The following is a 17987-nucleotide window of genomic DNA, read 5'->3' on the forward strand; positions in this document are numbered from 1 at the left end:
CTGAATTCTTTCTTACAACTCCAAATCTTCAGTGATTACAGATATGGCAATTTATGAGCCTAAATACAAGTTTGATTTTTTATGCTGGGCTGAGATGCTGCATTGCAGTGCAGAAAAGAGACATTTCAATATAACCCATTAGATTATATCGATAGGTTACCCGCCCCATTTTCTGCCCAAACAATGTCCTGGACCCCAACTCTAGCCCTCTGCCCCAGACAAAACTGTAGCCCTCATTTCTTCACTTTATTTAATTTTAATGCAAAACCTCTCAAAAGAATGCTCTCTAAACAACCTACATGGAACAAAGGCCTTTCCTAATTTAAGCTGTATCTCTAATTTAAACATAGCCTCCTCAAATAGTCAGATTTCAGACAGTTCATATTTTTATGGTGAAAAGTTTACTGAACATCCAAATCTTCAGTTAATGCAGATATGGTGATTAATTTACCTTACCCCCAGCGTTTAAAGTGGTATGCAACTTTTTTTTTGTGGGCGGGGGGGATTCATGTCACTTCTGGGTATTTTTTGCCTACGCAAAATCATTGGAGATGATTGTATTATTATATTATTAAATAATCATGTTATTTAGTGCTTTATTGTGATACAAAACGTTTCATGAAATGGTCTATTAGGTTAAAAAGTAAACTTCAATTTAAAGTCAACAAAAGAGAATTGACATTATAATACAGTAACTTCAGAGAGTGTGTGTAGTCTGCTTTTTTTAATTATATAATTATTTGTTTTTTTAACATTGATCTCGGACTGTTTTAGAAATTATACATCACAAAATATCACTAAATAAGATAAGATTCAAATTAGAAGGTAGAGTCAGGGAAATCACATGATTTACTTGTATAGGAATCACTTGGTTTCTGTCCGGAAATGGACAAGCTCGGCCGCTGATTCCTGTCGGGACTGGTACTGTCATGTCCCCCACTTCCACAGTTCGCCACCAGAGGTCGTCATCACCCACATTCTAACCCTAGTCCCTGACATTCAAAGCACCGTGTGCATCAGTCACTTTATCCTCTCCTCTCATGCGCTCAGTTCAGCCCACCAGTCCAGTTGCCTGCTCCCTCTGCACTGAGTATATAAACCGCTTTGTTCAGTTAGCTCATTGTGAAGTGTTTTCTACCTTAATGCAACAATTTTAAGCCTTTTGCAAATTTTGTTTTTGTTTTTGGGGAGACACCTTTCTGTGCGTTTTTACCTTTTTGGCTGTTCTCTTGTTTTTGATTTCTGGATCCCTACTCTACCCTGGTTGTCTGACCACTTGCCTGTCCCTTGACTTTGAATTCTGGATTTCCTTTATGCACACCCTTGACTGTTTCAGACCAAAGGGCTGTACTACGAAGTGGGGTAACTGGCTTATCCAGGTAAATTCAGGAGTAACTTGGCGAGGTCGGGTGTAACTTCCCGGTTAACCTGTGAAAGGTGGGTAAGTTTTACCCGAGGTCTGCTGTCATGTCAATATACGCGCATCTGTGCACTGCTCAGGAGGGCATGTTCGTGCTGAACTCGGTGTCACCCTATATAAGCACCGCCTCTGCGACACCGGGCCCGGGCTGTGAGAGGGTGTGTAGAGACCCCGAGGATGCTCTCTATGAAAGATATCGACTCTCATCCGAGGGAATTCAGTGTCTTTGCCGCTTCTAGGGCCAGTCGTGTCCATGGCACTCCGGAGTGACGCCCTCACTGTGACCAGACGGTGTTGAGCAGCGGACACTTCATGCGTCCCAGCGGTGATGCTGCACCTCCGAGCAGGAAGACTGTCTGCCGCGCAGCTCGCAAGCTGGCACTCGCTCTCTGACCTGCTGATGCGTGTGCTGTGTCCCTGGCCGTTTAAGCCTCTAAAGACCAAAGAGGCTTTTTATGCGATCGCAGGTAATTCGCAATATAAAAATACATGGTCTATTTTTAATATGCATTGGCTGGGCCTATATACAGAACACATGTTTTTCCATTGGAATCCCGAGGGTGATTGACTGTACGCATATCCCCATTAGAGCACCCCTGGGAGAACATGAGGGGGATTATGTGAATAGGAAGTCGTTTCACAGCATCAGTGTTAAGGTATTTGATCATATTGTATTTGATCTGACATGTAGGCTTGCCTACATTATTTTGTCCTTAAAACTTAAACTTATATTCAAGACAATTAAAGACACAATAAGGGGTGAGCCACAACCAAGAGTGGATTCCCGAAATATGCGTGAATCATGCCCTCCTCCAGTTTTCACTATCTCTGCCTTTTTTCTATTTGCTGTGAACACACGAATAGGCTATTAAGTGTAGGATACACACCACATCTGTACTGTGTATTAATGATGAGCATTGTTAATACACACCACTTGATAGAATATGTTTATATTTCATCCGGACTTGTTGCAGGTGCGCTTTCCACTGGGGCTGCAGCTCAAATGATTGTTAGAATGAAGTTATTCTGAACACAATGGCATTACATTCATACAGGCTGCTCTACAGCCTGGGTGCTTTAGGGAGTAGATCTAAATTCATTAACAGTGAGTAACGGGTCAATTTCAGAGCCCATGTGTAGGTTATAATTGAATTATCCTAATTGTTGTCACATATTTAGATAGACTATTTTACATGTCCTTACATCTCAATAATATAACAAATAAAAGAAGAATCCGTGAGACAAAATAGAGAACATATGACAAGAACACTGTTCTTGCAAATTGACTCTGCCGGCAATGCGCTGCCAACAGCCTCCCTAGCCGCTAACTTTCTTTAAACCCTCATGTCTGACATTATCAGCTGCATTATTCCGGGGACAGTCCGGCGCACAGACACTGCGCACACACTGAGCATGCGCTGCCAGACGCGCCCCTTTCACATGAACGCCGAGTCAACTAACCGGCATCTTAACCGCCGTCGCAGTGCCGCTTAACACCAGTTTAACAGTCACACTTTATCAACCCTGACTTCCCTTGATAACCCCGAGTTAACTCTGAGTAGGTTCAACTCCATTCGTAGTACAGCCCTCTTTTTATCATCTTTATCCCCGCACTTGGGTCTTAGATCCTCGGCTTCGAAGGGCTTCTGTTTTACAGGTACTGGAATCAACAGCAGTTTGTACTTCTGTAATATCCAAACCTCCACATCTGCCTGTTGATGTTTTTTGCTCATCTTTAGAAAGTTTAGATTGCTTTGGAAGGGTATAAAATGGACTCATGGGTGCTTATAGTTGTCCTTGTTTCATTTTAATTAGGAGCTATTGTATGTATATTTAATTTTGTGCAGGTGGTGGAGTGATTGCAAAACTAAGCATTTGAAGCTATTGTACCAAAAGGTTCACTGCTTCGAAGCGCTCGATACATGCTCTCCATAGCGACATCTGCTGGTCAATACATGGTATTGTGACTGTAGCGAGTGAGTCAAAAGGCAACATAAGAACATAAAGTTTACAAACGAGAGGAGGCCATTCGACCCATCGTGCAACAGTCCTCAAGGCAATAGACAAATGAACCCATCGGAATCTGTGATCTGTAGTTCAATAAAGTGTCATGGGTGGGGTGTGATGGGCAAATTAGCACTTAATTGATTATACTTAATTGATGTATTAATTTATTTAACGTATTTAGATGTGTGCACTTCCTTTTTAATTGCAGTTGTCTTTTTCACTTACATTGTTGTTTGCTTTTCTTTTGGTATTATTGGTTTATTGGTCTTATTGCCAAGCGCACGCTGCCAGCTACATTCTCACCTGGACTTACCTGCACGTCTTCTCTTGATTGCCTTCACCTGCACCCCTGTCTCTTTGTTTTAGTACTTAACTGCAGAGACAGTCAGTTGAGAGAGAAAGCAACTGACTGAGCGCATGGAGAGGAGCTACAGGGCGTAGCAACCTCCTGACCGACAGCAAAACTAGAAGGCACAGGGCTGGAGGGAAGTAGACCGGCAGAGGCAGCGAAAGATATGGAGAACGTCGAAGAGCTCCCCGGAAAAGGATTACAAAGGAAACCCTTGGAGGCAGAATGCTGACAAAGGAGAAGGAGACTTAAATTGCTGGAGACAACACGGAAGTCTTTGGAGCATTAAGTATTCTGCTTTGTTTCTTGACGAAGGATATAGTTTAAAGAAAAGAAGCATACACCGTATATATTAAATCTTCCCTGAGACTTTCTGAACAATTTATCCCCTCTCGCTGTTCTTTACCTGGATGGAGAAGGGTTGTGCTGGGTTATGAAAACTGTTGCTGGCTTTCCCTCTCCATAGTCACAGCGGTGTGGATCTGTGCCTGCAAATAAAATGAAGAAAGATGGTGAACAATTACATTTGGCTTGTGCAATCTGAGATTTAATATTAATACTTGTTTCTTACCTGCTGTCTGGTTCGGGTCCCAGTTGGCTGACGGGGTCTTGGCTACAGCCGAACAAGACTTGTTTAACCCCCTCTAGGAAGAAGTGGGATTCATCCTGTGAAATTGCACTTTTCCTATGATTGAATTAAGAGATTGTAAATTAATAGTTGTTGTGATTTGTATTTTAGAATAAGGAAATTGGGTCTTACTACTTAATTAGTTCCTTCCTTTAATTCTTTTGTTTTATTTTGGGTAGGGTTTTTATTAGTTTTATCACCCAGTTTAGATTAGGTTTTATAGATTTAGCTTCGCAGTTCCTTTTGCATTGTGTTCCCCGCTACAGTACAGTCTTCATGCTCTGTCCTAGCCATATAAATAATGAATTATAGTTGTTGGGAACTTACCTTTCTGTGTGGTGGTGTTCTGGGGTCCGGTCGAGCCTGCCGGGGAGAGAATTAGAGTGGGTGAACGAGGTCCTCTCTCATCAACAAAAGAGGTGGCGTGGTTGAGCAGCGTGTCTCCCCAGTCACCCAGTAGGCGGCGACACGCTTTTGGCTTAGCGTCAGCAGGACCCCAGACACCACACATGGACGGGTGAGTTCTGCAAGCGCCAGAAGTAGTTCTTCCAGTGATGGTTTATGGGGGTCCCATGGATCCCCACATTCAAAGGGGAAGAAAGGGGGGGAAATATAGTGAATGGAAGGAGCAGGTTGAGGCAATGTTAAGAGCACAAGAATTAAATGAGCAACAGAAGGCAGATTTTTTTTTTTGTATGGAGCCGTCAAAGGGCGAAGAGGGAGATCTTTGCTAGATGCAGGGGAAAGGGCCACTAGTCGGCAGTTTTTGGGGTCCTTCGACTGGTTTGCCGGGAGCCAGGGATGTCCTTCAACCAGGTGCAAAAGTAGGCATGACCCTTGGAGACAGAAGGCTGGGGAGAAGCCAAGGAAGTGACCACTCAAGCTGTGGCCTCGGCCCCTAGCAAACAGAAGACCCCTGTGAGTCCAACCTCATGGAGAGCCGCCTTGAGGGCCGAATTGCGGAAGGATTTGAAGCAACGGTTGCAGGAGTTGGGCCGCCTTTTGAAAGGGGAATATCTGTAAATCTACAGACGGGTGACAAATTAAAGGATAAACCAACATAACGTGTCTCAGTAAGGTGTTGGGCTACCACAAGCTGCCAGAACAGCTTCAATGCTCTTGGCACAGATTCTATGAGTCTCTCTCTCCCTCATTTGGGGTTTTGATGATGTGGTGGAGAATGCTGTCTAACACATCGGTCCAAAATCTCCCATAGGTGTTCAATTGGGTTGATCTGGTGACTGCGAAGACCATAGCATATGAGCCACATCATTTTCATATGTTCAGTGGAGTTCAGTGAGCCCTCATGCCCTGTGCATGGGGGAATTGTCATCCTGGAAGAGACCACTCCCATCAGCATAGAAATGTGTCACCATAGGATAAAGGTGATCACTCAGAATAACTCTGTAATGCTTTGCAGTGACCCTTCCCTCTAAGGGGACAAGTGGACCCAAACTATGCCAGGAAAATGCCCCCCTCAGCATAACAGAGCCTCCGGACCCCCTCACTGTAGGGGTCAAGCAGTCAGGCCTGTACCGTTCTCTTGGTGTCCCACACATGCACTCATCCACTTGTCGAGGACACTAGCCAGTTGAGCGTCTTTGTGACTGAAGCTCCTGCCACTCGAGCCCCAATAATGACCCCTCTTTCAAAGTCACTCAGATCCTTTCCTTTTGCCATCTTGATACAACATCCAGCTCAACTGGGCCTGCTTAGCATTTGTATACATGCCACAGAACATGGCAGGATGTTAATTGCTTAATTGTATCATGCAGTGCACCTGTTTGGAGGCATCTGCATTCATTATGTTCTTCCACTCATTTATTCAGGTTTTTCCTTTAATTTGTCACTCATCTGTATGTCTCTATAACTATCTCTAAATCTCTATCTAACTTGCTATCTGTAGCGTCTGCAAATCTGTATAACCCTCAGATTTGAGGTGGTTCAGACCTCTTTTAAGCATTATGGGGGTTTGATACACTGACGCGTATTCCAAACTAATTCGACACTGTCAGCTGCTGGTGTGATGCAACAAAGCTTTGTTTGTAGTGATCATGTGGTTTCTGTCAAGGTGTCTTGGGGCTCTGAACCATTGTATGCACATTTGTGTGTTTTTTGCCGGTACGGCATACCACGTTTTTTTATGTATACCAGTGCATACCACTCCACTTTATCCACTGCTTACCCTTAAATTATCCCCAAATCTTTATTCAGAATGTAATGCAGAATGTAGATGATTATAAGTCATTGTATTACATCAGTAGATCACCTTACCCCCTAATTAAAACTTTCCAAATGTCAATTTTTTTAAATGTGATGCAATGGAATTTTAGTAGAAATTATGCGTAATTTGGGCCTGTATGCATAAAATATCTCACAATTATTCCTAGGAAACATTCTAAAAGTTAGTTTAGGAGTAAGATTACTCCTCGCTCAGAGTAGGAGGTAGAAGTCAGTCATAAAGTCTCTCGCGTACTTTTTGCTGGGCATAGGATCCAATCGCAGGAAAAACTTTTAGCACATTTTCACGTGAATACAGCTCACTGTGACGCATTTTCTTCATTTTGGAAAACACCAAGAAACGCAAGATCACATGTAGACGAGCAGAAGCGAAAATACAACTTTCGAATATGTTAGATTAATTTCACATTCACGACTGAAACACTGGCCTATATTATTCATGAAGGGTTACACCAATTCGCTATTTCAGACACTTTTTCTGTATTGAATAAAATACAAATTAAAGTAAATATGCATTCACCACCACACATACAGTTATCAATAAGCTTTAAATGAGCTAGATCATTTTTAATTTTGCGGGTTATTTTTTACTTATATTCGTGTTAAAAAAAATGTTGGATATAGAATCGGTGTAGTGTATACCTTTGATGAATGCAGGATAGCATTGAATATGAATTGATTAGGCTAGCATTGATTATATAGGCATAATCATTCATTATGGATGCAGCTTGTGGGTATTTATCGCGCAATGTTGTGGAAATCAATAAACCATCTATGTTGTTGTTAATGCCAGTATGGTTTGATGGAAAATTGTGCTTATTGAAGGCTGTGATGATGGTCCCAAATCATCAATGCTACATTGTTGCATTTTTATTCTAAAGAATCTTTATAAATAGTTTTTACTCCTAAGAGTAAAAGTAGGAGCAAATAGGCATCACTCAGATATTTAGCACTTAGGATCGATCTATCAGTCTCAGACGCTTTATGAATACGGGCACTGATCAGGTTTCAGTCAGTTTTGTTTTATATTTAGTCTGGAATAGATGTATGTACAGGAGAGGTCCCTGTGTCAGCCGCAAAGTACTTTATGTTAAGTAGGACTGTGTTGAAAAATGCCCACGAAAGGCACACGAAATTAATTAACAACCAACCCCTCCCCCAACCTAACACACTCTACACTATTGGTGCTAGGACAGGCTGAAGTTTTAATGAGGATCCAGGAATAGACCACGGTAATGGTTACGCTGACTGAGGGGTGCAGCCCAGGACTCGGATGATGTGAAGGTGAGGGACGCATTTTTGCTGTTGGTGATCAGCTAAGCTCACCCTCTGTTAGGGCTTCGTCATACGTGAGACTGAAGGGAAAGTGAGCCAGGCTGTGGGGAGGGGCATTGTAAAAACCCTGTAATGAACATGCCAAGCAACGTGTAGTGCCACTCCTAGTCCGGTTTATCAAGTACACAGTAAATCACATACTCAGGGCATTTTGACATTTTGATTGATGATTAAGGCACACATTAGGAGTAGCAAAAGGCCATATTTAGCTGTATTCATGCTTGTGATGTGACCTGGGGAATTGCTTTCTTCTATCTAGGAGGATGGAGGGGGGTTACCTAACAAGTTAATTAAAAGTCTTGGTAACTGCATCAACAAAAAAACATCAACAATAATAATAATTATAATAATAATTATGGTAGTAGAAGTAGTAATAGATGCATTTATTTGTTTGTTTCCAAAGTTTCATATGCAGTTAACACATGATCTAGTTCCCACACACACAGAAAAACGTCAGATTTATTTCCTATAGCAACGAAACAGTGATCTTCTCACCTGTCACAAACAGAAACACTAACAACACATTCCTTATTGTTACCTCACAAGGCCTTTCCTATCTGGACCTCATAATTAGCTGCCAGGGTGTGGAAGTGAATGCGGTTGCACCAGTGAAAAAATGGAACAGACGTTTGTAAATAATAAAATAGGGCGATGTAAAGAGCACTAGGCGTAGTATTATTATATTAAAGAAAAAAACATGTTTTTGAATCCTATTGTTCTGCACATGCTCAGTGTGGTCCCCACGCAGCTTGGCCAGAGCAGAAGATGCAATATAAAATACATATAGAAATACATACATACATGTGCATGAAGTTGCCTTGAACACATGAGCACTATATGCAGAAATACTGACAGCCCCCCCACCCTCAACAGTCTGAATCTAACAGGCCAAATTCCTCCACAGGAGTGTCCAGCATGAACTGATTATGACCAAAAACCAACAAACCAAAAGGAACACAATCCAGCCAAAAAGAAATCTAAACAAACCAAAAGATTGTTAAATCTGAACATTTAAACATTTAAACATTGCATTTAAACAAGCTGCTGTCATCCCACTGCTCAAGAAACCAACCCTTGATGCCACCTCTCCTCAGAACTACCGCCCTGTCTCCCTACTTCCCTTCCTCTCCAAGACTCTCGAGCGGGCGGTCCACCGTCAGCTCTCGGACTTTCTGTCCCAACACTCACTCCTTGATCCTCTGCAATCCAGCTTCCGCACAGCTCACTCCACTGAGACGGCTCTCCTGACTGTCACTGACTCCCTCAGCTGTGCTCGGGCAGCCTCCCTCTCCTCAGTCCTCATCCTCCTTGACCTCTCTGCAGCATTTGACACCGTTGATCACTCCATCCTCCTCTCCTTCCTCGCTGACCTTGGGATCTCTGGAACTGCTCTCACCTGGTTCTCCTCCTACCTCAGTGACCGGTCCTACCAAGTGACATGGCGAAGTTCCTCATCCACCCCCCAACCTCTCCCCACAGGCGTTCCCCAAGGCTCCGTCCTGGGCCCGCTCCTGTTCTCTCTCTACACTCACTCCCTGGGCCCCCTCATCACATCCCATGGGTTCTCCTACCACTTCTACGCTGATGATGCCCAGATCTTCCTGTCTTTTTCCTCTTCTGACCCTCTCATCCCCTCACGCATCTCTTCCTGCTTGTCTGCCATTTCCGCCTGGATGCACTCGCACCACCTCAAGCTCAACCTCTCCAAATCGGATCTCCTCTTTTTCCCCCACTCTTCCTCACCTTCTGCTGACCTCCCCATCTCGATCCCCTTGGAATCCACCAAACTCTCTCCTTCTTCTTCCACTAAAAATCTAGGAGTCACCCTCGATCCTGCGCTCTCCTACACCCAGCACATCACCACGCTGACATGCACCTGCAGATCCGTCCCTTCCTCACCGACTACTCGACTCAGCTGCTCGTCCAGCCCCTGGTCCTCTCCCGCCTGGACTACTGCAACTCCCTCCTGGCCGGCCTGCCTGCATCTACTACCCGCCGCTCTAGCTCATCCAGGACTCTGCGGCTCGTCTGGTGTCTCTCTGCCACGATTCGCACACGCTACTCCACTGCTCCGCTCCCTTCACTGGCTCCCGATAGCGGCACGCATTCAGTTCAAGACTTTGACCCTCACCTACCGCTGTCTCGACCACACTGCACCAAGATACCTTCAGACACTCGTCTCTCCATACATCCCCTCCAGACCACTGCGCTCCTCCAGTGCCAGAAGACTAACTCTGCTTCCTCTCCACTCTCCTTCCTCCAGAGCCGCTCCTTCTCATCCCTGAACCCTAAGTGGTGGAACGACCTGCCCACCGAAGTCAAAACAGCAGAGTCCCTGACCTCATTCCAGCACTTACTCAAGACACATCTTTTCAGACAGTATTTGTAATATTAGTCCTCTATCCCTGCTAGATAGCACTTCAGCTTATTATGCTCCTCGCATTGATTGTTTTCCTCCTTGCTCCCTTTCCCGTAGACCTCGTCTGTAACCCTACATCTTGACAGCACTTAGCTTTCACCGTCCAGGATGTAGGAAGTCACTTACTGTACTTGTGTAAATTGTAAATTGGAATTTGTAAAATATATAATTTTGAATTGCTAAGTTTTAGCTAAGTTGAATTTGTAATGATTGATGCCTTGTACTTCTCTGTATTTTTGCACTTTGTTTGCACTTATGTTGTAAGTTGCCCTGGATAAGGGCGTCTGCCAAGAAATAAAAATAATAATAATAATAATAATAATAGCATGGTACTTGCCTGCAGTTTAATGTTAAAAATGAACCTGTGACAAAACATTTGTGTTAAAACAATTCAAATAATATAAATGAAAACTCAATATAAGGGATCAACAGTTATCAACTGGGTTATTATGACAAGACCACAGGCAGAGGGTCTTCACTCCACTTCATGGTGCTCCTTTTTCCAATCCAGCGAAGCCCCAAGTTGCTTCATTTGAACCTTACTTGAACTAATGTGCTCCAGTTGAGATTTAAAATGGTTTTGTTTACAGAGCATCAGAGAATGCAGGTGCCTGGTGTCATTTAATACTTGAACAAGATCATAATATCCAGAAAATGTATTGGGTTAAGGATTCAATTAAGTAACTGAGCGCTGACCTGGTTTTCATTCTGACAGGAGCTCCCAATCACTCAGGGAATTCAAGATTGTTTCCCCTCAGTGAGGCTTGTAGAAGGTTTTCACATGTAATTTGAACTTACTTGAGCAACCCCACAAAACATGTCTGGAGTCTGGAGACACACAGAAGGGTGCGATCCACCCAGTTAATGATTCAGTCAGACTGAATAAGGAGCTCAGCACTGGGGTGGGACAGAAAAACAGAGGTGTGGTGGCCCTGCAAGACAAGTGTTGGACACCTTTGGATAGATTTACAATTACGACTTGTTGGGACTAATTTTCTTGCTTTACAGACTTTAGTGTCCCTGAGTAAAGTCTCCTGCCATGGATTGTGAGGACAGAAGTTTTCATTAGAAAGTGGGTTAGAAAGTATGATACATTTCAAATTCAGTTTTAGTGCCCCTTTGTCCAGTTGTGTGGAGTAACAAAGCTGTGGTTTAATATGCACAACATTGCCTGCATCCAGTTAAAAAAAAAAAAAAATCCTTAATAAACATAATAATAATGATATACACGCATAGGTGCGTCACACTGTTAGTTGTAACATCAGTGAGTGACGACAACGAATCACTGTGAATATGATGAGAATTCGGGTGGAGATCCTCCTCCTCCCATTGTCACTGACTCTGAGGATACAAAAGCACTTCTTGCAAGAACCTGTCATTCTGCAGCGAGACTCGAGACAGCACAGCTCACCTTGAAGGACATTTGTTTTTTGGCACTGTTGGAAAGGAACAAGGTAAGGGTCTTTTCATGGTGCTGGACAATGGCAACATCACTGGCCAGCTGCAAGAAGCGCTCTGTGTGAAAGCTCAGATTCGCTGTGGGTGCTTTTAATGTCATAAATTATAGTTCAGTTTGAAATGTCTGGAAAGTAATACTTTAGTTTTTATGTATGTATGTATGTATTTATTGGTAACACCTACATAAGATGCCAAATCAACTTTTATCAAATGAGGGTTCAATTCTGACTGATCATCATTCATCATTTTACAATTTTATTCAGTTTAAAATCCAGAAAATACAGAAAGGTATCAAATTCAATGTCTTTATGAACACATAAGGAATGTGCCTGAACCAGTCAATCAGTTATAATTTGACTTTTCAGCAACGGAACACTTCAGAAACGCTTGAAGCAATTTAAATTGGAGCAAGCAGCCAGATTCGCAAATACAAAATCTATCAAATATAAGCAGTGGGTTTAATAGACTCATAAAACAGAAGTGTGTGGCTACAAGTATTACAAAAGCCATCAAAAAAGTTATGCTGTGAATTTTATCCCATGTCTGATTTCACAACAGACAGTTTAAATACATGATGTCACTCCTGATTAATACTGATCCATGACTTTTAAATGGCAGGAAGATGAAGACTATGCTACCTGTTCTAAATGTCCAATAATATCATTTCTTCTGTCTTCTAGATGGTGGACAGCAAGCTGTACTTTACCCTTTTACTGATTGGGGGGCATTTCTTCCGGGGCGTGACGTGTTACCCCACTAGCCTGTTTACATTTGATTGCCTATCAATGACTCCCGAGGACTCCGTTTTCCAAGCCCAGACTTCACCAGCCCCCTACAGCATCAAAACCAGTCAGTCGACGTACAAACCTGGAGATCTCATCACAGGTAAGGCACCCATCGATTGTGTTGCCAGTCAATATCTACTCAGCATAGGCAAGGTATGCAAGCCGGCATTAGAAGAGACTAAATCCAGAAAACTGTGTGACTCTTTTTCAAATATCTTGCATAGTCATGACAGAAATGTGGTTTAGCTTATTCAAAGGGTTAATACTACAAAATGATAACAAACACCCTTATACACCCTTATGTCAAAGCATGCACCGATCTAAGTGAGGATCTCAGAAGGTTGTGAATTAAAGGGTGTGGTTATGCATCAGATCACTTTGCGGTTGTTTTTGTTGAAAATGTGAAGTCTGGGTAATCAATCAATCAATCAATACATCAAAAAGCATGTTGTAAGGCAGTAATATTATGTCATACATATATTACTTTTTTCAAATGCTCCCACTCGGCTTGTGGCGCAGTCCTTGTTGTGATGCTCAGGATAGATGGTTTTTCTGTTCCTGTCCACTTTCCTTTTACTGAAACAAGAAACTGATGCATCAGAATATTGCTGTCTTTTTGCCACAACCGAATTATAGTAGCTTCTGCCTTCTTGTTGAGCAACACAGCCCACACACACACCCCACACAAACTGTTCTGCCTGGATGCAGCCGTTTCCTCTGCACTGACCAAACATCCGTCTCTTAAAAGTGACCCTGGAAGCGAATTCCGGAGAATATTTCCAAGGGTTCCTGCTGCAGGCCTGGGAGGTGGGAAAGGCCGACGCTGTGGGGAGTTTCTCAATCTCAGATTCAGACCACGGACAGCTGCTGAACTGCAACGGGGAGGCAGTAAGTTGAGTGAGAGCGAAGAGCTTCTCCAAACCTTTTTCACCATTAAATATATATAGCATTTGTTACTGGAGTTTTACATAGTTATAGTTATAGTTTGGGAGCTGGACTTGAGATTGTCTTTCTCAAACTCAAGCATAAAAACACCTGGTACCACCATTCACTACAAGTTGTGCAGAACGCAGGGTCCTCCTGATATGGGAGCTTTGACGGCTTCCAACCCCTCACCTTACCTTTTACACTCCCTGCAGAATTCTGCCCTGAGCTACAGCAGCAACTCAGAGACCTCAGTCACAGTCGCCTGGACGGCACCGCAGGCCTCTCTGGGGGACATTGAATTCAGGTGAGCCCCACCTTCCCCTGTATTTCACTCTCAGGTTCAGATGTCTGATTCAGAAGTGTTGATTTTTTAGTTAATTTTTTCTGGTTTGGACCTTCACCAAACGTCCAGCTCAGTCGCCTCAAACCCTCTCCAATGGGTGTCTGTGTGACTTTTCGATTATCCAAGCATGACAAAGGTCTGCTGTGTCAGACTGAGAAAACAAATTGATTGATTCAGATGTTGTGTTTGTATTTCTCTTATGCTTCGGATGCAATAATTACCCCCCCAGGGCTGCCAGCCTCACCTAAGAGATAGGTGTGTCCGTTAACATTTTTCCCTCATCAGACTGCTGCTCCCTTACCTGCCAAGGAAAGGGTGCAGTTTAATCTCAAATGCAGTTTCACCTGCTGAGCAGGCCTAGAAAAATGTTCACTACTCCACGGTGACTCCCACTGCATTTTGTGTCACTTATATAATGCAGGGTTACAGGTAATCAGCTCAATGAGGTTGAAGTTTAATATCTCTATTCTCTCTCTCTTTCTTTCTCAGATCAACGATTTTGAAAAATGTCACCACTTTCTGGGTGGGTCTAAACAGTTCCCCCATTCAGACGGAAGAATCCCGCATGGAAAAGCCCGTCCTCAACAAAGGTAACCCCACATCTCATATAGTAAACCCTGCCCCCAACAATGGTAACCCCATCTCTCACTTGGGAAACCACACCTCCCAAAGGGGAAGTTTCGCCTATAACCCCATCCTCACACTCACGAAAACGTCAACCTCTAACCCCACCACCAAACCCACAAAACATATCTCTAAGCTGGGAAACATCGCTTCTAACACAGAAATTTCCCTCTCAAACACAGAAAACCCCAATCCTGAAAAACGCCTCCTCAGAAGTGTCAGAGCCCTTCCTGCCCTCGCAGTAAGTAAACGGAAATCTGCATCCTGTCGCTAAATGTAAGGTCAGTGCGGTCTGTAAGACACACAGTTAAAATAGCCAACTTCAGGATGTTGTATGGTTTTGTTTATCTTGTTATGAGGTTGTTTTTTTTTGTATGTATTATTTTTGGAAATAAGAAAGGTTGGCTATTGAAATGTTAGTACTTCCTAAGTGCAGGAGTAGAGTAGGCCAGCATGAAGCACTACTGACTGCATTTGCATCACATCAGATACAGTTAGAGTCCGGGCACTGTGCACAAACTAATTGTTCTGTAGTGTAACCGTACTCCTTCTCTTTTTCTATTTTCTTCTTTGACAGAATCCCATCACTTTCAACAACTGCAGCCACACAAAATCCTGCTTTGAGGTCCCTATAAACTGTGACCCAGCAGCCGGGGGGAACTGCCTCTTCTTCTCCACCTCGAACACTTCGCCTGGAGCCAGCGATGTCGCCATGGAACTGCAGGGACAGTCGAGCGGCTACATCGTCAGCATTTTATCCACTGACTATAACAGTGTATGTTTCCAAGATGTATTATTGATTATGTATTATTGCAGCACATGATTCAATATAGAAACCCAAGAATAAATAATTTCTATGCCTCAATCTTTAAAGCAACACCTTTACATCTTTAAGGTTTTTCTTTTATTTCAAAGGCAGAACTGCAAAAACACATTTTAAAATACTGTACCTATTCAGCGCAGGGTTACAGTCAGATATTTGGTCTCCAGATTCGCTGTATGGTTTTTAAATGCTATTGCCAAAAAAAAGTTATCACTTTGTTGTGGCTTCTGGATTTGGGGACGTCACCTGTATTTTCCTCTGCTCGTATCCACAGGGGACAGCTTATATATGCGCCCAGAACAGCAGCGGGGTGACGTTTCTCCTTGCACTGTACAACGGAATGAGCCTGCAGCAAATTCAGGTAACTTAATAAAAATAACCGATCACAAGTGAATATTTCAGTTTTCTCCTCCCCCACAAACACTGCTGGACCATAAATAAATAAATAATGCTGATTAATGCACAGATGTAGCAGGCTAAAGTAGGACACTGCTGATTAGGGGTATTGTCAATATGTCTGATATCACGGATCTTGAGTGGGGGTTGAACAAACAAAAGCCTTATGATGAATCTAGGATACATGGAGCACTTCAGTGTATGATGTGAAATTAACTTTTCTTTCATTTCCCAAACATCAGGTGGGAAGCAGCGTGGACACCATTACAGCTTCTCTTTCAGGCAACGTTATCCACTGCTCCTTCATCGCCCGGGCCGTCAACAACGGGCTGGCCACTTCCGAGACCACCAAGTTCTTGATCCGCCTGGGCATCGGGGATTATACCTCCGGTGAGTTGACGTGATAGACGGCAGCATTCCGTACTCCGGTCATTTTAGCTCTGTGAACAGTTGGAAGCGTGTCATTTGTAAAATCCACCTTGGGCGTAGTGGGACAGCCTTTTGATTTTGACACAGATGCTGAATTTTGAGAAGAACACCAAATTCAAGGGAAAAACGAGCATCAGACTTGGACCAAAACAGTCCAAAAATGACCTATCACTAGCCATTAAAACACTTCCAAGCTGCTGCAGGGATTCCTCAGGATTCACCAGCGGAAACTCATCTCTCACTCTCTGTTCTTTCTGGCAGGAGTCCTCGGTAATCCAGTGATCAAAGGGATTACTAACGGCACAGCAAACGTGTTGTCATTCACATCTGGAGGGAGCCGGCCTGGCATCACTATGGCGCATGGTAAGCTACCGCACCACTTCTCTCTGCAGCTCACAGGGGTAAAGGTTATCATTCCCGTGGGATAATACCTGGAGGTGCCTGGTGTTTTACAGTCACCAGCCGCTATCCCAGGCCTCACACTTTAAGTTTATCATAATTTCTTACATATACATTTCCTTAATTAAACATCAACCCTGGTGAAGTTTGGAACTGCATCAGAAGTGGAATTAAATACTGGTGTACATGTTATTTGTTTTCTTTCACGTTATCTGGCTACTGGGGCAGTGCTAAATGGTTGGATTGCTTCCTGGCAGTTTTATGCCTGTAATTATTTATCCCTACCCTCTTTTGTTCTCGTCCCTGCAGGACTATTGATCGGAGCCGCATGGCTGACCTGGAAGATGCTTTACTAAAGATCTGCTGAAGGGAAATAAACCTGGCAATGGAAAATCTCAGAGTGAGGAACCACCAACACCAAGAGGGCTCCCGTGGCGGAATGGTGCAATAAACTGCCGACAAGCTTATAAAGTCCCCGTCTAATATCAAAACTTTGACCTGCCTGCAAATCACAAATTACAAAGCCGTACCCCGTGGCTTTAATTTATTGTAATAAGGCATGTTCTAAGAAGTATAAAGAAACAACGCTACAGGGCACCAGACTGTAATTTTCAATTTTCGGGGTAGTGATTTGGTTTAGGTCTAAGAAATCCCCTTTCTCAAAGCACATGCACTTGTATATAAAATATATAAATCTAAAAATGCTTCCTGGTTTTCCAGTATTTATAAATGTTAATTTTGGTTTGTGTCAAGAGGATGTGAGCAGGAGAGAGAGAAAAAAATAACTCAATAAATAGTCATCATGGATATATTATTCACAAAGAATTACTTTTGTAGTGACGGCCGTGAGGGGCCAACACAGCTGGCAAAGACAGGACAGTTGTCCATTGTGCTTTTGCCAGTTTGTTGCTATTTTGAAAACCGTGCTCTTCAGTCAAATCTCACCCACGTTTCACAACAAATAAATACATGCCAGATATTTAAACTGAATAGGTATAAATTATTTATAATTTTCTTTACCCAAACATACTGCCTTCTCCCCTCAAGGGACATTCTGGGAAGGTCGGGTATGAGGTTCTGGTCTCATGAGCGGGAGTGAAAGGATGCACACACAAAACTTAAATCGGTGTTGTGGCGTTTGAAAAGGGGTGGATTGGCAGAGTGCAAGTGTACAGCCAGCGAAGGACCAGCAGACATCTTCCTCACAATCATAAAAAGACATGAGCAAATGTTCCACTATAGAGCTCTGTTAACTCCACTAACAGCCCAACTACCTGCAGAGGCTTACCTTCAGAAGTCTCCAGAAAAGGGGCGGAGACATGCTATGAGATATGCTAATACGACTAATCTTACTTTAGAGCAGATCAGTCTTCTTTCTGTGCTCTCACTGCTGCTTTTCTGTGT

General features: G+C 43.2%; 1 protein-coding gene across 1 annotated transcript; it reads left to right on the forward strand.

Annotated features, from left to right (window-relative positions):
• The first annotated feature begins 11758 nt into the window (after positions 1–11758).
• On the forward strand, positions 11759–17355 carry LOC136768689 (putative ferric-chelate reductase 1). The gene is made up of 11 exons (XM_066722998.1): positions 11759–11853; positions 12538–12742; positions 13391–13530; positions 13782–13873; positions 14402–14502; positions 14719–14777; positions 15114–15311; positions 15634–15720; positions 15998–16145; positions 16446–16547; positions 16893–17355. Exons 2-11 carry the CDS (start codon positions 12538–12540, stop codon positions 16937–16939), a joined length of 1179 nt encoding a protein of 392 aa, XP_066579095.1. The 5' UTR covers positions 11759–11853; the 3' UTR covers positions 16940–17355.
• The last annotated feature ends 632 nt before the right edge of the window (positions 17356–17987 follow it).

Source organism: Amia ocellicauda, chromosome 14, assembly GCF_036373705.1.
Source record: "Amia ocellicauda isolate fAmiCal2 chromosome 14, fAmiCal2.hap1, whole genome shotgun sequence".
Lineage (NCBI taxonomy): Eukaryota > Metazoa > Chordata > Actinopteri > Amiiformes > Amiidae > Amia > Amia ocellicauda.

Bases quoted from the DNA above. Each gene is read 5' to 3' on its own strand.
- LOC136768689 (XM_066722998.1), top strand. From the start codon at position 12,538: ATGGTGGACAGCAAGCTGTACTTTACCCTTTTACTGATTGGGGGGCAT. The intron at 14,503-14,718 runs GTAACCCCACAT...TCTCAAACACAG, and splicing joins AAAGCCCGTCCTCAACAAAG to AAAACCCCAATCCTGAAAAA. The intron at 16,548-16,892 runs GTAAGCTACCGC...TCGTCCCTGCAG, and splicing joins TGGCATCACTATGGCGCATG to GACTATTGATCGGAGCCGCA.